The 25319-nt window shown below is 52.8% G+C and overlaps 2 protein-coding genes and 1 pseudogene across 2 annotated transcripts in view; all 3 read left to right on the top strand.

Moving 5' to 3' along the window:
* The window catches only part of LOC149339038 (uncharacterized), a 43090-nt gene that overhangs the window by 8406 nt on the left and 9365 nt on the right, over positions 1-25319 (top strand). Inside the window, exon 4 of the mRNA XM_089550393.1 lies at positions 8858-8923. Within this exon, the coding sequence (XP_089406519.1) occupies positions 8858-8923 (66 nt within the window). The remainder of the gene's footprint in view (positions 1-8857; positions 8924-25319) is intronic.
* On the top strand, positions 11192-13392 carry LOC149339040 (uncharacterized). The gene is made up of 2 exons (XM_089547863.1): positions 11192-11327; positions 11409-13392. Exon 2 carries the CDS (start codon positions 11518-11520, stop codon positions 13273-13275), a length of 1758 nt encoding a protein of 585 aa, XP_089403989.1. The 5' UTR covers positions 11192-11327; positions 11409-11517; the 3' UTR covers positions 13276-13392.
* LOC149339039 (uncharacterized) lies at positions 14017-16822 on the top strand (annotated as a pseudogene).

The following is a 25319-nucleotide window of genomic DNA, read 5'->3' as shown; positions in this document are numbered from 1 at the left end:
ACGAATGCGTTCGCCAGCCGCAAGGCGTCTTTGCATCGTAATCCACCGCGCTTGTTGGAAACCCGGCGGACCATGCGGCCCACCTGGCCCCCACCTGCCGGAGCTTGGCGAGTGTTGTGTCGCAGCGTCGCTGGTTGTGTATGAAAAGTCCGAGGACTCTGATTTCCTTGGATTCGCGAATGGGACCGCTTTGCAACGAGAGATTGATTTCGGTCGAGCATGTGCGCGACGGACGCAAATGCACGAATTCCGATTTCTGCGGGGAGCATTGCAGACCACAGTCTCGAGCATAGCGGTCCACTATGCTGGCGGCCGTTTGCAGGCTGGTCTCCATATCCCCCAGGCGCCCTTGGGTAGCCCAGATGGTGATGTCGTCGGCGTACAGCGCGTGCTGGACCCCTTCGACCGCACCCAGTAGGGCGGGTAGGCGCATCATGGCAATGTTGAATAGCAGAGGGGACAGCACCGCGCCTTGTGGAGTCCCCCTCGTGCCGAGCAGGAAAGGTCCGTGCTCTTCGTCCTGTATTCTGATGTAGGATAGTCTGTCCGTGAGAAATTGTTTAACGTAATTGAAGGTATTGGTGCCGCAGTGAGTTTGACTCAAATGTGTGAGTATGATCTCGTGAGTTACGTTATCGAACGCTCCTTTCAGGTCGAGCGCAAGGACTATTTTGTCGTTTTGGGGGTGTGTAATGGGGTTCAAGATTTCGCGGTCGAGTTGGAGCAGGACATCCTGTGCGGATCTATGTGGGCGAAATCCGAACATTGTGTCCGCGAAGGTGTTGTGTTGTTCGAGGTACTCGGACAGCCGATCCCGCACCATCGTCTCCATCAATTTGCCCACACACGAGGTGAGAGAGATGGGGCGGAGGTTGTCCGTGTCGGTCGGTTTTCCGGCCTTCGGGATGAAGGTGACAAGGGCCGTTTTCCAGTCAATGGGGAGCGGGGTTTCCCCCGTCCATATCGCATTGATGTATTCTAGAAGGCACTGGTATATTGAATCAGGAAGGTTCGCCAAAAGTTTGACGGTGACCTTGTCCCGGCCCGGCGTGGTGCCCCTCTTCATTTTGGCCAGACCCGCCCGCAGATCGTGAAGCTGGAAAGGCTTATCCAACTCCGAGTTTTCTCTGCCAGCGTAGGAGTAGGCCGATCTGCGGGCGTCCTGAGTTGTGCACAGGTAGCGATCCCGGAGCGCCTGTGCCAACTGCGTTGTATTTCCTTGGAATGAGTGCATGGCTTTGTGTAGTTGCTTCTGCGTTTCTGTACGGGTATGTGTTGGGTTGATGAGGGCTCGGAAGAGCCGCCACGTGTTGCGGCTCGACATCTGCCTCGCCGCCGTGTTGCAGCGGTCTACCCAGTTTGAGTCAGCGAGTTGGGCCGCGTACTCTGCTGCCTGCCGGGTGAGGTCCGCAATGCGCGCTTCGAGCTTCTTCTTGTGTTTCTGGCGCTTCCAGCGGCGCGTGAGGCCGCGGCGCGCTTCCCAGAAGTGGAGGAGGTGGTTGTCCGCGTCCGTGACCACCTCGGTGAGCTGTATCTGCTTCTCGTGGGAGCGAAGGTGCGATATGACTGACCGGGACCAGTTTGCGTATCCCTGCTCTGTGATGTTCGTGTTGGTGTCGGACGGGAAATTTTGGCGAAAGGTGGTCCAATTGGGGATGCGTGCTAGTGTGGTAGGGCGCTTTAGGGGGCGTGTATAAACAGTGGTGTTGATGATGCAGTGGTCGCTGCCGAGGGTATCCTCAGTGTTGATCCAGTCTGCGTGTCTTATGTTGCGAGTGAAGGTGAGGTCCGGGCATGTGTCTCGGGTCACCGAGTTGCCTACGCGAGTAGGAAATGCCGGGTCGGTGTGGAGGGTGAGGCCCAGTGTGGACGCCAACTCCGCCAGCATGCGTCCGCGCACTTCCTCCTTACGATAGCCCCATAGCTGGCTAGGGGCGTTGAAGTCGCCCACAATCAGTAGGGGGTCGCGACCCGCCTCTTTAAGTGCACGGCTAAAGAGGTCCGCGAAGGTCACTCGCTTCAGTTTCGGGGAGCAGTATACATTAAGTACGTGGAGGGGAGGATCCGATCGCCGAAGGGGAAGGATCCTTACCATGGCGTACGAGTACGGTATGTTGAGATCGAGGTCGATTTCGGTGGCTGTGTACGACTTGTGTACGAGGAGACACGACGAGGGGTCTCGCTGGAACGTCACGTAGTTAGTCAATTTCGCCGCCGCTCCTGGCTCCTGGAGGGCGACCACGGCGGGTAAAGCCTCGAAAGTTTCTAGGTAGAGGCGCAGGTTCGCGCGTTTCTGGCGAGCCTTGAAGCCTCTGCAATTCCATTGCGTTACGGTTACCAACGTGTGTGTTTTCGGAGGTGGGGAACGCTTGTTAGGCCGTGCCGCCATCATTAGGATTGGAGGTGAGAGACGGGGCCTGATTGGACTCTGGCCTACATCTAGCACTGGGTGGGGGTGCGGGGTTGGAGTCCTGCGATGCCGCGTCTCTGGGATTACAGATCATTTTCTTGTGCGTATTGAAGGCTCGGATCCCCTCGAACCGCCGACTGGTTCGGGTGGTTTTCGATTTCATGCAGCGGCTTATGGCTGCAGGGACCGTTGACGAGCATTTGGACTCCATGCAGTTCATAGCCGTTTCTACCATTTTCTGAAGCTGGGAGGTGAGACGCGCCTCCATCGCGGCCATTGCCGACGCGAACGCGGGCGGCAGTTCGGGCTCACTCTCCATGGCGTCGGGACTCGGGATACTCGTCGCGGCAGCTAGCTTTTCTTCCAAATTTTGAATTTTGGCGAGCAGTTGCCCGATCTGTGCTCTAAGCTGCTCATTTTGTCTGCGGCTTTCGACATCTACGCCGTAAGCCGAGGAGGGGGAAGTGGGCGAGGGGGAGGGAGGGGAGGGAGGAGAGGAAGCAACCCCTGCCCAGCTGCTCACCTGAGTGTGTTGTTGCTGCGTCGGGGCCCGGGCTCCGGCAGCGCCACTTGGTTTGAGGCCGGGAAAGTGCTTGGCGTAGTCTCCGCTAGGGGGCGGTGGCGGTGTCTGCTTTTTCTTCTTGTTTTTCTTCTTTCTCTTCTTCTCTCCCGTTGACTTCTGTCCGGGAGATGAGGAAGCCGCGTTGACGTTTTCCTCGCGCGAGCCGGTGGCGTTATTGCCATGTACCGCGCCGCCATTGGCTCCGCCGGTGGTGGGATCTTGTCTGTTTCCAGACTCTGGCTTTTCGAATCCTCCATGTCGAGAGGGCTTGACACCGGCAAGGTGAAGTCGACGGAATTTTGCCGTGCAATCTTTCGAGCCTGTGGGGTGGGCTAGTCCACAGATTGCACATGTCGGGTTGCACTCGTGTGGCGCAGGGCCATCCTGCGTCACAGTCACATTTTGGCCGCAAAGGCCACACTTAGACGAATTCGGCGTGGGGCAAGTGTCCGTGCGGTGTCCCACAGTACCACACTTTACACAGGCGGGCACGGTTCGCTTGTATTCTCGGACGGGGGTAAGTTCCTCGTTGTAGTGGACGTACCGCGGGACCACCTTTCCCACAAAGGTGATCACCGCGATGGATGATTTTCCAAGGCGGCGAATACTTGCAATCTGCCCGCCTCTCCAGACAATTTGGGCGGTGAGCGTTGCGCTGGTTTCGTCGTCGGCGATGCCTCCGATGACGCCACGGCATACGTCTCCAGTTTGTTTCAAATGCCCGTGTACGGGCAGGGTGCCTTTGCTTGTGGTCAAGCTGATTTCGCCGATCAGGCGTTCGGCGAGGTGCGGATTCCGTACTCCTACAACGAGAAGATTCTGCTCCCAGGCGGGGACGATGTTGAGAATGTTCTCAGCAGCAGAGATGCTGAGGTGTGCGTTTAGAGCTTTGCCCAACTCACCACGTCGGAAGGTATTCCGTAGGTCGGCGGTGACCCTGGGCTTGATGATGACCACGTAATCTTCAGGATGCATCTGTGGCATAGGACGGGGCTTCCACAGACGCGACTGAGCTTGTTTTCTAAGTGATGAGGCAGGCCCGTGCGTGAGGCCTTGCTGCGTAGCTTGGGAGGCCGGCGATGTGGCAGCCTGCTTGTTGGAGCCGGCTCTGCCGCGCCGGTTGACGAGTTGGAAGAGCTCCTCGTGCTCGAAGCGCGCAGGTTCCGCAGGAGCTTCAGGTTGGGTAGCCGGAACAGTCGTCCAGGCCATTTCGGAAGGGTCGTAGCCCCTTAGAGGGGCTTGAGAAGCCATCTTGAGATGTAGCGAGGGTGTCACCGCCGCGGGAGCGACGCAGCCGTTAGGCGCAGCGTCCACTCCTCGCGGCAAAGTGGAAATCGCCCCTAGCATTGCGAAAATTGGGCCCACCTGGTGAAATTTGGTGGCTCCAGAGTCCTGGTGATGTTAGGAATCCGCTCGCTCAAATTTTAAGAGAGGCCGAATTGATGCGCCCCAAGAATTAGCGACACTTGACGGAGCCGATATGGCCTCAGGGCCTAAGGCATTTCAGACGGGAGTGAGGACAACCCATAAGTGTAAAACGAGAGCAAATAAAGTAATTGCATTTAGCAACAGGGACTCGCCTAGAAAAAAAAACATTATTAACTTCGCGAAATGGAGCGTTGTCCGGGATTTCAGGGATATGTCACGGCGAAGGTGGTTCCATCTGACACAAGGTTCTCGGTTCTCGGTGTACGAAAGTATAGCGAAGAAATTTTGTGGAAGAAGTTTATTCATGGGCATCGTTACTTCTGTGTTTGATCGGGCGTTTGGAAATGCGCACTGTGGCGTTTAATTGCGCCGTTCAGAGAAGTGTGTTACGCAGAAATTATCTGATTGTTTGTCCTTTTCCCTGAGAGAAAAAAAAAATATATATTGGAGACACGCCCACGAAACACTCGGTGCTGCATAATTGCTGCAGAAATGCATCCTCTGCACAATCTTGCAATTCTTGACGGATCACTGCGGCGTTCGTCTGCTCTTATCGCGGGAGCTTCGCTTCTTCTTGTTCTTCTTCTTCTTTTCCACATGAAAATGGCACATACCCACGCGGGGGGATTGGCCAAGGTATGGTGGTGAATGCCAAGGAGGTATGAGTGCGGGAAAAAAACAAAACAAACTAAGTAGAATAGTAGAATTATTGAAATTGCAAGGCTGCCTTCGTCGTCTATAACTCCTTCCTCTCTACTTTCTTTCCAAGTGATACAATACTGAAGATGACAGAAGCCAACAGCCACAGAAAGCAAGGGGCACAGGGGATTTTTTTTTAAAGTTATTTATTTTGTGGTGTTGATCAATTTAGAATATTACTGAATATGCTATCGTTTAAAGGTAACTGATTAGAAAAGCAGAAGAAAAAACAACCACCTGCCGCCGGTGGGATCCGAACCCACGACCTCCGAATTACGCGTCCGGTGCTCTACCTCTGAGCTACGGCGACGGCTGTCAATTCTTCTGCTTTAGGGGGTATTTATGTTTACAAGTAACCTAACCTTGAGAGTGTTCATCAGCGCCACCCACGTTCATAAGCGGCGGACGTAGAACGTCCTGAGTTACCGCAGGTGTGACGTAGAACGTCATCGAACGGAGAGGGTGGAAGCTGCGTGAGAACCCTCTTATGCTTCCTAAGGCGTCAAGGCTGCCAGAATCGAGGCCCTCGCTAAGCAATTAAGCAAACAAGGGAAGGGGATGAGGGGCTCGTCATAAATATGACAGAAGCCAACAGCCACAGAAACCAAGGGGCACAGGGGATTTTTTTTAATTAATATATTTTTGTGGTGTTGATCAAGTAAGCATATTACTGAATATGTTGTCGCTTAAAGCTAATTGATTAGAAAAGCAGAAGAAAAAACAACCACATGCCGCCGGTGGGATCCGAACCCACGACCTCCGAATTACGCGTCCGGTGCTCTACCTCTGAGCTACGGCGACGGCTGTCAATTCTTCTGCTTTAGGGGGTATTTATGTTTACAAGTAACCTAACCTTGAGAGTGTTCATCAGCGCCACCCACTGAGAGGTAATTCGGAGGTCGTGGGTTCGGATCCCACCGGCGGCAGGTGGTTGTTTTTTCTTCTGCTTTTCTAATCAGTTACCTTTAAACGATAACATATTCAGTAATATTCTAAATTGATCAACACCACAAAATAAATAACTTAAAAAAAATCCCCTGTGCCCCTTGGTTTCTGTGGCTGTTGGCTTCTCTCATATTTATAACGAGCCCCTCATCCCCTTCCCTTGTTTGCTTAATACTGAAGATGGTTATCCATGCTATCGAAGCAAGCACTTCTTCCGCTTTTCTGAAGGGATTTGTACAACATGACCAACCTATATCCTCCCAGCTACGGGGTCATGTATGCGTGTACGAAGTCTACGCTTGCACTGACATGTGTTATCCTCACTGCAAACCGTGTGAGCTCTAGAGTGCGAACGCAAAACACTTGCAGCGGAAATCTTGCAACCAAACCTTGAAGTGCATTTCTGCATTAAAGCAAAAGTTCACCTCACCGACTCAAGTTATCAGGAAAAGAAGGTTCTCTCTATTAGGTACTGTGAATTAAGATACCAACAAGGCGCAAGGCGAGCGCTAATATTCTATATACCTCTACGACACACGCCGCAGAAGGTGTACACAGAAAGGTGTAAAACGAGAGAAAGCTGTTCTCTAGCGCAGTTTCTTTTATAAAATGGTGTGCGCTAGAGGATAGCTTACACCCTTTTAACTCCCATAGAGACGTATTCGTGTTTAAAGTATATTGCTGGGCACGTTGGCGGTTCAGTATATGAATGATGGGTGTAAGAACATATTGTTAATGTGAACAGAGGTAATGTGCGTGTCACATGACCTGCGATACCAGAATTAAGAAGGTGCACATTCAAGTGTGACAGGCAGGACGGTGCTCAAAAGATAGGTCCTTCAAGCCTTGGCTCACAGAAAAAACGCGGCCACTGCCTGTATCAGCGAGGCTTCGGTTTATCTAACTGGGATTACAACTACAGAGTACTTACTATTTGCTGTATATTTTGTGGCGTTCCAGTTTCTGTTGAAAACTGTTTTGGCGCATGGGCTGCGGGCTTACAGGTGGTTTGCGTTTCTTCGAGTAAACCCGCTGTAAAAGTAGCATTGGCGTGTCTGTTGGGGAAGTCCAATCTCAGATTCGGTGCACTTCCTGATCAACTTTTTCTGCTCGTTTCGGAGCAGAGCTATTTCAAACAGAGATCTGGATCGTAGGTCACCTGTTGCAATGGAAAACTGGCAGTGATCGCCACGGTCCAGTCCGGACTGCTCCGTCGAAATCGGCGCATCCGGCTGTAGGTCTTCGTTACGTATTTCCCATAGCGGCGCAGTTTCTTCCGGCGCCCAGCAGTCTCCTCTTTCGCAGCAGACCACGCGTGCTGGACAGCGCAAGGAATGTGAGGTACTTTCTTCTCAGTGGACCGAGAGTGCCCCAAACTTTTTCTGGCAAAGAAAATGGCTTCTCCAAACCGAGACTTTGGACGAGTGGTTTCCGCTGGATTTAGGCGCTCTGTTAGCCACGTTATAGAGTTCTGACGAGGAGCGCGCGGACCCCTGCGGGTTTGAAATTGGAAATTGCAAAGTGTCTTTTGTGTGGATGAGGTATCACTTCACTGATGCTCCTTTTTCCGTTGGACAAGTGCGGGAATTTTGTCGGTGCCGACATCTGGACTAATCTGAAATGCAACACCGAGACGAGAACTAAAATGTAAGCAGGGACCCAGGAACAAGGGGGGGGGGGGGGGGTGGAGGAGGGGTCGGCCCCTCAACATTTCTTCAGGGGCGGCAGCCCTCCCTCCGCCCCCAGGCTCCAACGGCTTGCACTCACATTCGATTTCTGGCAAACGTTTCAATTCTAGGACGTTATTAGTGCATAGTGAGGCTACGCTAGTTTGCTTCGTTGTCAGTCGTAAAGAATTTTGTTTCAGCAACCTAAACCAATCATGTCCCGACAGAAGTTCCCTGTCTGACCCCAAGACCATGGTTAGCAGAACTAAAACAGACTATGCGCAAACCTTTTTAATGCAGTCGATGACTCATTTGTGTTCGTCTTATAAAGCTCCCCAAGCTGCCCAACAGAGCAAAATAAAAATATAAACAAAATAATAAACAAAAATGTAAAATTATTTAAATAAAACATGAAATAAATAATCAAACAAACTCCAAGTACCCCTCCCTTTAAAAGAGATAATTCTTAGTCCCTTAGAATGAGCGCGCCATGTGACTTTCGAAAGCAGTTCTCACTATGGGGTAGGGAGAGGGGCGAGAGAGAGATTATGAAACACACGCACACGCACGCACGCACGCACGCACGCACACACACACACACACACACACACACACACACACACACACACACACACACACACACACACACACACACACACACACACACACACACACACACACACGCACACGCGCGCGCGCGCGCGCACACACACACACACACACACACACGCACGCACGCACGCACACACACACACACGCACGCACACACACGCACACACGCACAGACATACACACTCTCTCTTTTGGGCGGATTGATCACAACCTGGTGGTGAGCCTGCCACAGCGCAGGAAGACAGACAAACAAAAATGGCTAAATGCTGGGAATGCCTGCTATAATTGCTATAGCGCACAGAAATAAACGACAGGGTGCAGGTTAACGCTGTGCTATAGCGCACAAAAATAAACGACAGGGTGCAGGTTAACGCTGGGAGAATAAGATGCGGGACAAGTCAGAACGAAGAGGGGAAATGTTGGGAACACATATGCATGCTCAAATATAGCGGAAAGAAGTCTTTGCTGTTTAAACCTTCCAGTTTTGTCTACGCGCACGCCTGAGCGCTGGCTTGTTTCTTCTCTTGCTCGCAGGCAAGTCGGTCGAGCTTTACATGCCGCTCGAGCCATACAACCAGAAAGGCTACTTCTTCAAGCAGCGTAAGTTCCTTGCGCCTGTACTTCAATCGAACATCCCTCACATCATCACTGCTTGCGTACTTCGACCTTCAAAAGGCTTGGGGCACATCATTTCACTTTTCTTCTCATTTATGGCAATGGGCGGGCAACATCTACCGTTCTCTTCTTTGCGGTTCCCCAGAGTGAAAAACCGCTCTGCGGCGTCATTCTGTCCTAATGGAGCTCGGTATCAGCAACACCTGCGGCCATTGATGACAAGTATATTGAAGTGCCACCTGGTTTTTTTCTTTAGCTGAAAACACAGCACTATTTGGCGTGCATGTACCGTAATCACTCGCGTACTAGACGAACTTTATTTTCAGAAAAAATACAAAAAATACAAAATACAAAAAAATGTGCGCTCCGGTTACAATATTTAAAAAAAATTGAAGCGATGAAAACGCCAAGAAAAGTAGGCCGGTGGAATAGATACTTCATCGGGTACGATTTGCAGGAACAACCGGTCTACATCCACAGCAGTAATGGCATTGTCTCAAAACTTGTTTTTCTTTACATAACAATGAAATGGCTGTAGTTTTATTTCTAGACTTGAAGAAAGCGTTTGATACTGTTAATCATACAATCTTAATGCAAACTTTAGAGTACCATTGTTTCAAGAATTCCACTCGATTTCTTTTTAAGTTACCTCACAAACAGAAACAATTTGTTCACCTCAAACACTTAAAATCATCTCACAAATCTTTTTGCACCGGAGTTCCCCAAGGCTCAGTTTTAGGCTCTGTGTTCTTTTCCCTTTACTTTAACGACTTCCCCCTCTGTTTGACTAATTCCAGTAAGGTGATGTATGCTGATGACACTTAAATAGTTTTTAGAGGCAGCACTCTAACTGAAATTCAGTCGAAGACAAATTAGTTATGTCACTTCTCCGCATGGTTTAAAGCGAACAAACTGACAATAAATGCTGCTAAAACGAAGTATATGTATAACGAAGTATATAAGACGCAAACGTCTCATAGAAACTAATGTGCATATTTGCCTTGATAACGCTGCAATTGAGCAAGTAGGAGCCTTTTAATACCTTGGTGTAATCTTAGACATCAACTTTAATTGACAAAAACCCATTGATATTTTGTGCTGTAAGCTTGCTTCAGGTTGCTACATCCTATTTTAAGCACGGGGGTTGCTGGACATATCTGTGCTAAAGATTATACTGTTCTCTTTTTCATTTTCATTTAACATACTGCACCGAATCGTGGGCTTCCACATACAGGTCCTATACACCTTTCCAAAAAGGGCTCCCCGGGCGCTGCCATATTGTTTCCTGGACTGCAGTGGGCACCTCGCGCTATCATGGTGGAAGCGGCGAAACACCTCCTCTCTGGACTGCTGGAAACCGGTTCCGCCGCCGCTTCCACCGTGCTAGCGCAAGGTGCCCACTGCAGTCCAGGAAACAATATGGCAGCGCCCAGTTTGGAAAGGTGTATATTAAGCAATTTTTTTCTGCGCAGAAAAGAGCACTGCGTATAATAACATACTCCAACAGCTATCAGTGCAGTGCCCCCTTGTTCAATAGGTTGCAGATTTTGCAGTTTACTTTGTGGTATGAAATGAAAATCGCGATGGTTGTAAATAACATTATGCGAAATAATTACCCTCTTTCAAACAACATTTTTGTGCTGCCTAATGGGAATACCAGGCATGCAAGGAATATAAACTTCGACTACCCTGTACCCCGAAACACCTACGGACAGCGCCTAATTGAGTATAATGGGGAGAAAGTATGGGATACCGTGCCACTAGAAATTAAAAGGACAGTAAATTTCCACAGGTTCTCTATCTTCGTTGCACCAGGGGTGCCCCGCCAGAGACGGTTGGTTTAACTCGATGACTGAAGCGTTCCTTCGCACCAGGGGTGCCCCGTCAGAGACGGTCTCAAGATGTGTTGACGCGCAGGGATAAAAAAGGGAATAATTGAAGATTTATATACAAATATTTACAGAATATACAAGTTAGATACAACGGCAAAAAGACAAACAACCAAAAAGCGGAACTGGCTAACACTAGGAGAGGCCCCTACTCGGCGTAGCCGAAGATGCGTAGCATCTCACCTTAGCCCAGAACCTCGCTTCCGGCTCCGGGGCCCAGTTTTAAAGCCCTAAAGGCCCGGCCCACATTCCGTAGCTTCCAATCATGTTGCGGTCCTAACATCATTGGTTCATCCAGGGCATGGCCAGCCCTCCAGCTTCCGTAAGGTAGAGCACTCTCTCCACGGGATCGCGCGGAGGGAGCGCGAGTGACAACGGACGCACTCCAGATGAGCTCCGCTGATTTCGTGTCTTCACCCTAGACAGTGAGATCCTGGTATGATTTCATCGATATCACCGGTTTCCTGAAGAGGAGAGGAATCCAGGGACACCAACCAGAAGTACGTACGACGAGTTTTGACCAATTTAGGTCATCTTTTCCCTGCGACCAAGCCAGATGCCTCACTAGGCCTACCGCGCAGCGCCGAAGAACACGGAGCTCCGCGTCGCAGTGGCGTTCGCCACCTGCGTCGCAGCAGCGTTCGCCAGCTGGGCCGCGCCGTGGACCGTGCCCGCGCGCCGTAGTTCGTCATGAAGGTCACCGTAGAAGGCATCCCAATTTCTCAAGAAGAATTAGCAGCCAGTGATTGGTTGACTAAAGTTAACAAGCTCCGGGAAGCGCGAACAACATCAAGGCCATCCGTGCCCGATTTCCCTGGAGACAAAGCGGGACCGAGCCAAGCGTCCCAAATCACCAATGGGCTGCGTGTGAACAAGATGACAGCTGAAGTCACGCCTCGGCAGCGAGGACGCCTACTAGCCAAGAAATCTGTAGCTTCGAACCAGCCTCGCTTACCCAGCAACGCTCTCAAGCTGATTGTGCGCCCACGCGGCGGACTGCTACTCTCCAAGATTACAACCTACCAACTACTAGAAGCGATCTGCACGGCTGCTCACTTCACCAGGGACGCTGTTCGTCACGAAGACCTAATACAAGCTAACCTGATTCAGAATACTTTCGCGTACTGCACCCCAGTCGTCGAAAGAGCTGAACGGGTCATGCAACTCAAAGAGATCACCGTCGACAACAAGGCGTATGAGATATCCGTCTACTGCGCTCCAGATGATAGTTCGAGCCGCGGTGTGATTCGTGGCGTCGATCTCCGACTGGATCGAAATACAATTCAAACAGAGTTACAGGACAACCGTAACCCACCCATTGTGGATTTTCGGCGGCTCGGGAACACCACCGCTGTACTCATCACGTTCGCTGAGCCCCAAGTGCCTACCTGGGTCTACTTCTGCAATAGTCGCCATAGGTGCAACTTATTCAAGAAGAAATACGAGGTGTGCTATCGCTGTGGTGAGCTCGGTCATCGAGCCGACGTTTGCGCAAGCCCAACTACTAAATGTAGAGGTTGCGGACTATCCAATCCTACCAAAGACCACACGTGCAAACCAATCTGCCGCCTGTGTGGCAAGGAACATCTCACGGGCGATAGTCGCTGCAGGGAAATCTTCAGGACTCCTTACGAAGTCAAGCGCAGGAAGTGGGAGAAAATCCAAAAAGCTGAGGCAGATAAACTCAAGTCCCAAGAGACCGCCAAGCGGGTCACGCTCCAGCACATCAGCCGATGGGACCGGCAACGCTCAGATAGCCAGCAACGGCAGCCCCGAGACCGCTCGAGTTCTTTTCCGCCACTCAAGTCTCCCGCTCCACGGATGGGGTCTCAGGATACCTCCCGGACCAGGCCCGGGCCACCTGCAGTCGTCCAGCAGACACGGGCCTCTTCTCAGCCTCTGCAACAGCCACCTGGGCTACCACCATCACTACCCGATCTACGACAACGTCATGAACCGGTGAGTACGCAGGGAGGGACTCCCACTACTCCGGACACACACAAAGCAATTATGGAACTGACAGCAGTCACCCAACAACTAATACTCAGAGTAGAGGCTCTCGAAAAGCCAACGGCCACAATCACTCCCCCGTATCTGCAGGGATCACCTGAAACAGAACCTATGGATATCGCTGCCCCCAACCGATCCGCACAAAAACGCAAAGCAACGCCCGACACTGACTCCCCCACGGATGGTTGGCAGGCGCGTTTTGTCAAAATCGAGGAAAGCTGCGCCCTCAGTCAAACTCGCATCACAGCTTTAGAAGCACACATTGAACGCTCACTCCACACAATCGGCTCACAAGTCACACGACAATTTGAGATTCTGAGCAAAACTATAGAAGCACAGGGCAAACTTCTCGCTGCTGTGGTACCCGTGGCCCCTGCGCCAACACCCGCTCCAACCCCACAGCTTTCCCAGCCTAATCATGGCGAACAGCTCGGGTAACACCACCATCTGGCAGTGGAACTGTCGCGGGTTCGCGCGTAAGCGTCCGGTCCTCGAGCAGTTCCTCACCGCGAGTGATCGCCCCGAACTAATAGTCCTACAGGAATGCGACAAGAACACGCAACTTCCCGGTTACACTACATACCTATCGGAACGAGTAAAGCCTCGATTAGCCACTCTCGTCAAACGTAATCTCACTGTCCTCCAACACAATTTAAATCCAACTTTCCCCGAACACGTCTTCTTAGAAATATTACCTCGGCCCTCGCGCAAGCGTCGCACCAGTCTATTTGTAATTAATGTCTATAGTCCTCCCCGAGCCCGTAGGGATATTTTCGGTCCTCTTTTCCTCAAAGCCCAGCAGCTAGCGCAGGGACAACCCCTCCTCATCCTCGGTGACTTCAACGCGCATCACCGTGCTTGGGGCTACCACTACGACTCGGCTAAAGGCCGACGCCTTTGGAATGACTGGCATACGCATCAGCTGACCCTCATCACGGACGTCTCCTACCCCACTAGACAAGGTACGGGCCTACACCGAGATACAACTCCGGATCTTGCCTTTACGACCTCCGCAGTTAAAGCTACTTGGTGCCACACTCACGAAAATTTCGGGAGTGATCACTTTGTGCTCGAGATTGTCATACATGAGCCCACCAGGCAATGTACACGGGAGGCTCAGGTGATTAACTGGGACTCTTTCCGGATGCACAGGGAACAGCATGACAAACATCTCACTATTACTAACATCAAGGCGTGGACAACCGAAATTGTCAAACAAGTGGCCGACGCCACAAAAACCGTCGAGTTAGAGGACACAGTTCCCCACTGCGACCGCTACTACGCCCATCTATGGGAGCGCAAGAAGTCGCTCGAAGCTCTACTTGCCACTCGGAAATGGGACCGCGATATCCGACGTAGACTGGCGCGCGCACACACGAATATCGAGAACTATGCAATCGAACTCACTCGACAGAGCTGGCACAACATTTGTGACCAGATGAACAAGACTCCAAACACTCGTAACACGTGGAACCTCCTTCGACATTTACTCGACCCAGCTGGAGGCAAACTCCAAACACGCCAACAGCTCGAGCGAATCTTCCACCAGTATCCTGGCACGCCAGACGAGCTCAAACAAGAGCTTATAAATACTTACATCCGCCCCGAACCAGCAACCAACCTCCCCTTCTATCAGGGCGCTGACAATCCCGGCCTAGACGCTCCAATCACTCTTGCGGAGGTCCGAGCAGAACTAAATCGCCTCAAGACGACTTCAGCGGCCGGTCCCGACCACATTTAAAATAAAATGCTTAGGAACCTGGACGACGCATCCATTCATGCTCTTACCGACTATCTTCAAGAATGTTGGGCCAGCGGTACCATCCCTCAGGAGTGGAAATGCGCGAATCTAGTCCTCATCCCCAAGCCGGGAAAACCACCAACCTTGGCCAACCTCCGCCCCATCTCTCTCACGTCCTGCGTTGGGAAGCTGATGGAACACGTTATCCACACCAGACTCTTGAGATACCTCGAGGACAACCATCTACTACCAGACACAATGTTCGGCTTCCGCCCTCATTTAGCGGCCACGGACATTATGCTTCTTCTCCATCATCAGGTGGTCATGAAACGTACACTAGACACGAAAGTCATCGTCGGCCTCGATGTTGCCAAGGCATTCGACAACGTCCTTCATGAAGCGATCCTTCAACAACTTCAGGCTCTCGGTGTCGGACATCGCACGTATGCGTACGTCCGAGATTTCCTCTCCGACCGCACAGTACAACTAAACACCGGCACGGCAGATCCTTCCATCATCTCTCCGGGAAACCGCGGCACGCCCCAGGGCTCCGTGCTTTCGCCGATGCTTTTTAACGTTGCACTAATAGGCCTTCCCAAGCTACTCGCCGACATCCCTCACCTGCACCACAGCATTTATGCTGACGACCTCACACTTTGGATCACGCACGGCAGTGACGGCCAGATAGAGGAAACTCTCCAGACCGCAATCAAACGGATCGGAGATTACCTCATTACAATTGGCCTCACCTGCTCGGCGACAAAGTCAGAGTATATAATCATCCCGTCCCCGGGACGACGCCCTCCAAACATACATCCTGAGATCAACCTCCAGGTGCAAGGTAACCCGATCCCTCGTACAGATCACATCAGGATCTTGGGCTTACACCTACAGGCCAACGGTAGCAACAACACCACGCTCCAACGCATCGACCAGTCGGTGGTACAGATCGGACGCCTCCTTAAGCGAGTTTCCAATAAGCATCATGGTATGCAAGAGTCCAACCTCCTGCGCCTCGTTCAAGCCTTCATCTGCTCCCGCATCACCTACTCTGCACCTTACCTACGTCTCACTCGTGCCGAAAGCGAACGGCTAGAGGCGTCACTCCGATAAGCGTACAAGACGGCCTTGGGCCTTCCCATGTCCACAGCTACGCATAAGCTCATGGCTCTCGGAATCTCCAATACCGTGAGCGAACTTATTGAAGCAACCCTCACTGCCCAATACGAGCGGCTCTCACTCACACACGCTGGCCGAGCGGTACTGCAGCAAGTTGGGATCTCCCCGCCGAGAGCGGCCCCAAGTTATGCTGAACTTACCCCGGAATATCGCCAAAATCTCCGCATCCCTCCCATTCCCAAACGGATGCACCCGGAACACCATGCCGACAGACGGGCCGACCGTGCACGTCAATTCGAGAAACGCTTCAGCGGACGTCCGGATGTCACGTATACGGACGCCTCTTACCATCCCTCGAAGCCAGCGACGGTGGCGGTAGCTCTCGCCCCTCACAGCAGCTGGTACACAGCCTGCAGCATTCGCAATGCAGAAACAGTCACCGCAGCAGAGGAGGTTGCCATTGCGCTAGCGCTAGCTGACCCTAATACCAAAGTCGTCATCAGTGATTCTCAACAGGCTATCCGCAACTACGATGCTGGCCGTATCTCTTGCCAGGCGTCACACATTCTCCTTTCTACTGCACCCTCTTCCAACTCTCGCTTACTTCTTTGGGCCCCAGCCCACGAGTCGCTCAGCGGAAACGCACAGGCGCACACACTCGCCCGAGATCTCAGCTGCCGAGCAGAGTGTGTGATCGGCCTCCCTGCTTCCTCTGACACTAATATCTCACGCGCTTCTCTACTCACCACTTACACGGACATACTACAGCACTACCGGCTCGAAAGATGTCTCTATCCTTCCGCACACCGTGATCTAACAAGACGCGAGGCCGTCCAATGGCGCAAACTACAAACTGGCAGTTTTCCATACCCCCTCTTATACAGCAAGATCTTTCCGCAACAGATAGACCCCATGTGCAAACACTGCTCAACTCCAGCCACTCTCATACACATGGTGTGGACTTGTACACATCACAACACAAACAACCCAAACACCCCAGAGACGTGGGAGTCTCTCCTGCGTACTTCCGAGCCGGCAGACCAACGCCGGCTTATCCAGCGCGCGGTGAAGGCCGCGACATCCCAAGGGATCCCCGCCGACCTCCTCTAAGCCAGCGCAACCGGTCCTTGGACTGGTCCCCGGTTTTGGGAGAATAAAAGAAATCACCACCACCACTCTCTCCACCACAAAATAAAAACAAACACAAATAGACATTCGTGCCAGCACGTGCGCGAATCGGTACCGCGGGGCGGGGTGGACACCCGTACTTATTGGCGCGTTCGCGAGCGGCCGCGTTCCAAATAGGAGACGCTTCGCTTTGAGCGCCCCCAGCCGCGTTCCGATGACCCCGCGTACACTACCGATCCCTTACACGCCCTTCCCAAGATTCTACAAAGGGCTCAAATGCCACTTTTAGAATTACAGCAACAAGGGATCGGTCCAACTCATGAAATCGCCGCGAGGGCGACGTACATAGAGCAGTCGCATATCGTGTCATCACAGGCAAACAAAACCTGACGCAAAATGCACACGCGCACCAACAAAACAAGCGAAATGCACACATTCAAGTACGCGTTTCACACAACAAAAACAGCGCCTTGACTGAAGTTCAAGTTGTCGCGCTGCGACCAGTTGCACCTGCATGCACACGCTCGTCCACGCGAATGAGCACACACGCACACAGACACTTGCAACCGGAGCATTCATTGGCACTCATATAGGGTCCGTAAGCGGCCACGTGAGCCTCCTTAGTCGCACCGCGCGTCCCTGTGTGCGTTCGAGCCAACACGTGTCTCGGTCGACACGATTAACGCCCAATGTCCGCTACGCTCATTAGACTGGTGCCACAACGGGGCGAGAGCTCGAAAGCCGGTGCCCTCCTGGATCAAAAACGTCGTGGTACTCGATGGGTCCAAATCCCTGACCACGCGACGGCCTTGTGTGAGGATCTGTGGGATTGCAGGTCTTATTTTACACAAACACAAAAGTACAAACAATAAACGAGGCGGCTTTTATAGGAAAGGAAACCAATTTCAGTATGAGAGTGAAAAAAGGAAAGGAACAAGAGAGCAACGCAACAACACACGGGAAAAACACACGGGGGAACAGAGCAAAATCCAGGAAAAAAAGAAAGTCAAAGAGGAAAGTCACACTACTTGTCTCTCAAACAAGCGTCGAGCGGGGAGGACTGGTTGGGTGTCGGGCAGTTAGGGAGTCTCTGGGCGCTCCAATGTCGATGCAACGCTACCGCAACGTCAGCGTCTGTGGGCTCCCAGCACGGTTCCCAGGTCTGGTATCCCGGAAAGGTCACGTAGGCGCCAGAGGCGGCCTGTGTGGAGCAGCTGACGGATGGATGGAGAAGAGTGGCGCCTGGACCTGGTGGTTGAGGCTCTCGACGATGGATGTCCAGGTCTGGTGGCCCGGACGTCTGCGGCTGAGGCCCAAGCCCGGAACTCGGGGAGCGAGCAGAACTCGTCCACGTCCGTCGCCCACCGCGCTCTTCTCTTCTCTGCCACGTAATCCTCTTCTACCTGTCCCGGCGTTCCCCTCCGCACGCGCTCCTCGTGCTTTTTCTTCTCCTCACAAACGACGCTGGGTGGCGCTATCTCCTTACAGAAGGCCCCCTCTTCGGAAGTTTTTTCCAAGGGAAAAACTCAACTTCAGGAGAGCGACCCCAGACGCGTTCGACGATCGCACCACAGAACACCACACCACAGCGCGCACACTACACGCCACACATAATACGATGGTCGTCAATGCTCGAAGCGTCCACAGACATTCGCACACACAGCACAGAGAGTATATGAAATGTCAACGTAAAGCGTCCATAGAGGGCGAAGAAACACGGAAGGCATAAAAAGTAGATAGCCGACACTCAAAAACAAACATGAACAAACAAAAACAATTCCAACAAGTACAGGTGTGGGCTCCATTCTTCCATATTCCATTGTTCACATCTAACCACTTCACCGTCGCGAGAACTCTTTCAGCTAGTACTTCCGTTTTCTTTTGTGAAACCGTTTTCTCCAAACCGACCTCGGTCTCCACCATGATTTTACATGTTCCCGTCCTACGATGTTATTCACTCTGTTCTCCCTTGCATTAGGCACAGTCCGTTGACACATATCACACGATCTGACATAACTCTTAATGTCAGCCTGTACACCGGGCCAGTAAAACTCACTGAGCACCTTAGCTATTGTTTGCCGTATTCCTTGATGGCCGGATAATGCACTCTTATGCGCCAACTTAAGAACTTGCGTGCGTAAGCCCTTCGGTACCACCGCTTGCTCAACGACTCGGCCAGGACACACTTGGTATGTTCGGAAAAGAACACCGTCATCTGTGTCAAAAGAGTGGGCGGTCTGTCCCTTGCCACGAAATATTTGCCCCAACTTCCTGCGACACACCTCTAAGGTCGGGTCTTCTTCCTGTTTGAGGCGAAACTCCGGCCGTGACAAGTGGAGCGTGTTCAGAGTGAGGCTTTTACTACTCTCTGAAACCTTTGCTGTCACCGTAAGGGAAGGAACATCGACCGAACTCGTCATGGCAAGGGAAACTGCCTGATCAGTTAGAACTGGCGGGTCGACCGAGAATGGAGGTTTAGCGCCAGGGACATTGCCTATTATGATGTCGTACAGGGGTGCAGACAAGCACCGCGCGATGGCCTTACCCGAAAAGTATGGTGAAGAAATTACCACCTTCGCTTGCGGAACTTCTACACGGGTCCCGTTGGCCAAGAATAATGTAGCCTGTTTCCCTGTAAGTGCCGCTGCCGGTACAAGGGACTCACGCACAACAATGCCGGTGCTGCCCGTATCCCGTAATACCGAACCAGGCTGGCCGAACACCTCACCGTGCCCCACGGGCATAGCAGTTTCCACCGGGTTGGAAGGACAGACCATCTCCCCTAACTGGCCCTCTACGCGCGTTACCTCTGCAGGGTTATCGGGATGTGAATATCGAGGTGTCATGCAACAGGCGGACTCCTCACGGTCTCCTGGTCTCTTAGCTTTGCATGACTGGGCATCATGTCCTACCTCGCGGCACCAGGTGCAATACAATTGCTTCGGCCTCGCCCGACAATCCGACGCCTTGTGCCCAGTCTTCTCGCAAAGAAAACACCGAAGGCGGGATTGTGAACCCGAAACCTCGTCCTTGGCCTTATTTGACGTATGCTCCCCCTGCTCTTTAAAGAACAACAAGTTATTTTGCCGCTGTGCTTCGAGAAAATGATCGGCAGCCTCCGCCAGCTTGCAAACTGTCTTGCCCTCCCGTTCACGTAAGAAGAGGGCTAAACGGGAATGACAGTTGTTCAGGAATTGCTCGCTCACAACCATCTCGCGAACTACCTCAAAAGTGCGGCCTTCTCCCCACATCTCGACCCAACGGTCAAAGAAACTAAACAACCTGGCAGCATATTGCGAGGCCGTTTCGCCATCCTGGGGCTTGCTCTGGCGAAACTTTTCCCGGTACCCTTCCGCGGTGAACCTAAATCTCTGAAGCAAGGCAAGCTTCGCTTTGTCATAGTCCACGGAATCCTCAGGCGAGAGCCGACCGAAGACCCCAAGTGCTTCGCTGCCAAGACACAAGCTCAACGCCGTTGCCCACTTTTCTTTTGGCCAACCCTGCCCCGTGGCCACATGCTCAAACCTCTTTAAGTAGGCATCGAGGTCATCCCGCGCTTCATTGAACTGTGGTATGAGGCTGTGCGGTTTAATGGAGCTAGCCGGTGCGACGCTACGCTCTCCACGGTCACTCGGAGGATTTGCGCCACCCTACATGAGGCTTATTAGTAGCTGCAAGTTCCGCGCCTCTAACTCCAATTTCTGTTTCTCCGTCTCTAAATACCGTGCCTCTAATTCCAATTTCTGCTTCGCAGCTTCACGCTCCGTCTCTAAATTCCGTGCCTCTAACTCCAATTTCTGCTTCGCAGCTTCACGCTCAGCGGCTCTCTCTTCCCGTGCCTTACGAAGCTCGTCCTCCGCCCACGCTCGTAACTCCGCGCCGCACAAGCCCATGCGCTCGCCTAAAGCAACCAAATCTGACGCGCTCATACTGTGCCTAAATTAACACACCAGGCAAAGAAATAAAAACCGACCTCGTCCTGTCGTAGTGGACGCCAAATTTGTGAGGATCTGTGGGATTGCAGGTCTTATTTTACACAAACACAAAAGTACAAGCAATAAACGAGGCGGCTTTTATAGGAAAGGAAACCAATTTCAGTATGAGAGTGAAAAAAAGGAAAGGAACAAGAGAGCAACGCAACAACACACGGGAAAAACACACGGGGGAACAGAACAAAATCCAGGAAAAAAGAAAGTCAAAGAGGAAAGTCACACTACTTGTCTCTCAAACAAGCGTCGAGCGGGGAGGACTGGCTGGGTGTCGGGCAGTTAGGGAGTCTCTGGGCGCTCCAATGTCGATGCAACGCTACCGCAGCGTCAGCGTCTGTGGGCTCCCAGCACGGTTCCCAGGTCTGGTATCCCGGAAAGGTCACGTAGGCGCCAGAGGCGGCCTGTGTGGAGCAGCTGACGGATGGATGGAGAAGAGTGGCGCCTGGACCTGGTGGTTGAGGCTCTCGACGATGGATGTCCAGGTCTGGTGGCCCGGACGTCTGCGGCTGAGGCCCAAGCCCGGAACTCGAGGAGCGAGCAGAACTCGTCCACGTCCGTCGCCCACCGCGCTCTTCTCTTCTCTGCCACGTAGTCCTCTTCTACCTGTCCCGGTGTTCCCCTCCGCACGCGCTCCTCGTGCTTTTTCTTCTCCTCACAAACGACGCTGGGTGGCGCTATCTCCTTACACCTTGAGGGCACGCTCTCTCCGGCGCGCCAGTACGAGCCGCGTCCTCCGTAAGGAGCATAGCTCCTGGCCCGTCCAAATATATCAGTGCGACCACTTTTGCCACACGTGATTTGGCGTTCTGCGGCACGGAACGTATTGTTCCCCGCGCCGACTTCCAAAGTGAATGCCACGCACCTGCCTCCTGTTACTCTACCTCGCTTGGAGCCATTGGCATCCTTTCTGCACGGGCAAACCTTTAAATTGCCGCTCCATGCTTGATCGGCATTTGCCGGCTTCGTGGCATTATCTAACTCAGAGGCTCCATGAGCTCCCTCGCAGTCACTTGACCCGAGCTTGCCTTGCGGCAAGTCGCCACTCATTTCCGGGTCCTCAAATGACCTGGTCGGACACACACCGGGTGCGTTCGACAACGGCGCGGCGCTCTGCCCGGTCGGCCCAGCAGGCCCACCTCCGCTCTCTGCCTCGTATGAAACGCTCCTGCCATCACTAACGCTACGAGGCACTTCCTGCCACCTGCCCGACACCGTCTGCCGTTGCGACAACGTTAGACTTCCTGCTGACACTAGCTCCGTGTCGGAGGTCACAATCTCATTCATAGAGCCTGCAGGAATTATATCGCTGCCCTGGTTGCTATCGGACAGCTTGGTCTCGATTGAGCCCGGAACATCGGAATTTCGTTGTTCCTCTTCGTTGCAGAGAGAGAGAGAAACAACTTTATTGCCATAGATTGGCGGGATTTAGGGCAGGTGGGCTTGGTGTGGCCCCCAGGTGGGGGCGACTTCCTGGGCCCACGAAATGAGTGCCAGTTGGATGCTCTTGTCTGGCCTTCTGAGGAGTTGGTTCCATCCGTCTTCGGAGGGAGCTGGCAGTAAGGTTCGAGGGGGCGGATTTCCCGCGCAACCCCAGAGGATGTGAGCCTGGGTGGCGATTTCTCCCTGGTAACAATTTTGGCAGACGGGGTCGTATTCCCCGTCTGTGATGAGTGAAAGTCTAGAATGGCTAAGGATGGAGTGTGTCTGCAACCTGCGGAGCAAGGTGGCTTGCGCTCGATTCAAGTCGGGGTGTGGAGGCGGGAACTGGCGTCTCATCTCTCTGTAGAGGTTGGTAATTTCGGCAAAGGTCTGGGGAGCCTCGGCAAGAGCGTCTGGGTCCGTGGGGCCGGCCGCCCGGTTGGTTAGTCCTCGGGCTAGTCGGTCGACCCCTTCGTTTCCAGAGTTTCCCGCGTGGGCGGGTACCCAGACCAGATTGATCTTATGGTCGGGAGTGCAGCCGCGAAGGATGCGTGCAGCGGGGTGGCAGATAAAACCTGCCGAGTAATTTTGTATCGCTATTTTGGAGTCGCTGAGGACTGTGCGCGTACGTGGGTCAGCGATGGCCAGCGCGATGGCGGTTTCTTCTGCCGCTGTCGGAGAGTGAGCTACTACTGTGGCGGCGGTGACGATAGTAGATTGTGGCGTGGTTGCACAAGCCACGTATGTGTTTGCACTTTTTCGTGCAGCATCTACGTATATTGCGTGTTAGGTATGTGGCATCTAGTGCTTGGGCTTTCAGCTGACGGCGCGTATCATGGCGGCCAGGTAGCATGTTTTTGGGGATTGGTTTTATAACTAGGCGGCTATAGAGCCCTATCGGAATGGGCGTCGTGGGGTGGACGTCGCCTATGGGGTTGATGTTGAGACGGTGAAGTATGAGCCGCCCGTGTTTAGTGCGTGAGAGGCGGTGGATTTGGGAGGTCTTGTGTGCCTCTATGAGTTCTGTGAGCGTGTTGTAGATGCCGAGTTGGAGGAGGTGCTGTGTGCTGGCGTACTGAGGTAGCCCCAGTGCCGCTTTGTACGCTGAACGTATAATGCTGTTCACAGCTTCCTCGTCCTTCCGGCGGAGGTGATAGTAGGGGTAGGAGTAGACTATCCTGCTAATGAGGAAAGCTTGCGTGAGCCGACAGAGGTCATCCTCCTTCATACCTCTCCGGCGGGTGCTGATGCGGCGGATAAGGCCGTTGATCTGATTGGCTGTGGTGCGGAGGCGCTGAATGGCCTCCGAGTTTTGCGTGTTGTTCTGTATTAACATACCCAGAACGCGGGTGGTGCGGACCGGAGGTATGGGATGGGTGTCGACTTGAAGCACAATAGGTTCTTGCGGGTCGGGTACGGGCAGGCGAGCTCGTCTGTCCCTGATGACTAGTAATTCGGACTTCGTGGAGGAGCATGTGAGCCCGTTCGCCTGTACAAGAGTGTACTTTATTGATTGCTGTTTGGAGGGAGTTTTGGATTTCCCCGTCAGAGCCAGAGTTGGTCCACAGGGTAATGTCATCGGCAATATTGAGTGTTTAATGTGAGGTATCTCTTCCAGGAGTGGAGGGAGGCCTCTCATTATAGTGTTGAAAAGGAACGGAGATAGCACTGCTCCTTGTGGTGTTCCTCGGGTGCCTAGTGTGATCTTCTCGCTGTGGAGGTCTGCAATGTGAAGTTCTGCTGTACGGTTATGAAGAAAGTCGGCGATGTAGTTGTAAGTGCGAGTGCCTACATTCATTTGTGAGAGGTTTGCCAGGATGGAAGCATGTGACACGTTGTCGAAAGCCTTGCTGACATCTAGGCTTAGGATGGTTCGTGTAGCTCGGATGGGTCTCGGATCGAGGATGTCGTGTTGGATTTGCCACATAATGTCTTGAGTGGAGAGGCCGGTCCTGAAGCCGATCATAGTGGGGGGGAAAAGGTCCTCTTGGTCTACATGAGTGTGGAGTCTATTGAGTATGACGTGTTCCATGACCTTTCCCAGGCAGGACGTGAGCGAGATGGGCCGAAGGTTGCCCAGCTCGAGTCGTTTGCCTGGCTTAGGTATGAAAATCACTTTGGCATGCTTCCAAGTGTCTGGAAGGCGACCCTCATGCCAGTGTTGGGTGAAGAGGTCCGTGAGTGCCTCGACGGACTGATCTTCGAGGTTACGAAGCATCTTGTTGGTTATGTGGTCGTCGCCAGCGGCCGCGGTGGTTTTAATTTGGTTGAGGGTGGCGCGGACTTCTCCTGCCGTGATGTCGGCGTCCATGTTGGTGTTCTGAGCACCCGTGTATCCTGAAGGGATGGGAATTTCAGTGGAAGTATTGATGTATTTGTCTTTCAGGGTAGCGAGGAGTTCCTCATTTGTTCCCTGAAAAGCGTGTATGACACGGGTGAGGTTCTTGTGAGATGTGGATTTGGTGTGAGTTGGGTCCAGTAGATGTCTGAGCAAGAACCACGAGTTTTTGCATCCTAACTGGCCGTTAAGACGGTCGCAGGTTTGATGCCATTGCTCCTGACTCAGTTTGATGGAGTAAGCTTCGATCTCTCGCTCGAGGCGAACGAGACGGAGCTTGAGGGGTCGATTGTGTTTTTGGCGGAGCCAGCGAGCGCTAAGACTGCGCTGGGCCTCCCACATGTGTATGAGTTTGGCGTCGGGAGAGGGGCCATCCTCGTCCTGGGTAGTCGTGGAGGTGGCATTGGCGGTGTCTTCGAGCAGCGAGTTTGTCCATGTGTCCAGGTCTTCTATGGGGGCCGAAGTGCGTTTGGCGCGCACGTATCGGAAGGCGTCCCAGTTAGTGTGCCTGATTGTTCGGTTGGGGGCTTTGCTGTGTGTAGCCGTGAAGGTTGTGCTGAGAACATAGTGGTCGCTACCTATGTTCATGCCGAGGTTTTCCCAGCGTGCGTCTGGGATGTTGCGGGCGAAAGTGAGATCGGGGCAGCTGTCCTGTGAGACACTGTTTCCAATCCGAGTAGGCCTGTCGGGGTCTAGGAGTAGTGTCAGGCCCAGTGTTTGGGCTGTCTCCCACAATTTGGCTCCCTTA

The sequence above is a fragment of the Amblyomma mixtum genome, chromosome 6, assembly GCF_055824585.1.
Source record: "Amblyomma mixtum isolate Tamu chromosome 6, ASM5582458v1, whole genome shotgun sequence".
Lineage (NCBI taxonomy): Eukaryota > Metazoa > Arthropoda > Arachnida > Ixodida > Ixodidae > Amblyomma > Amblyomma mixtum.
The sequence above is the reverse complement of the archived record's forward strand: the minus strand, read 5'-3'. Positions and strand labels throughout refer to the sequence as shown.

Bases quoted from the DNA above. Each gene is read 5' to 3' on its own strand.
- LOC149339040 (XM_089547863.1), top strand. From the start codon at position 11,518: ATGAAGGTCACCGTAGAAGGCATCCCAATTTCTCAAGAAGAATTAGCA.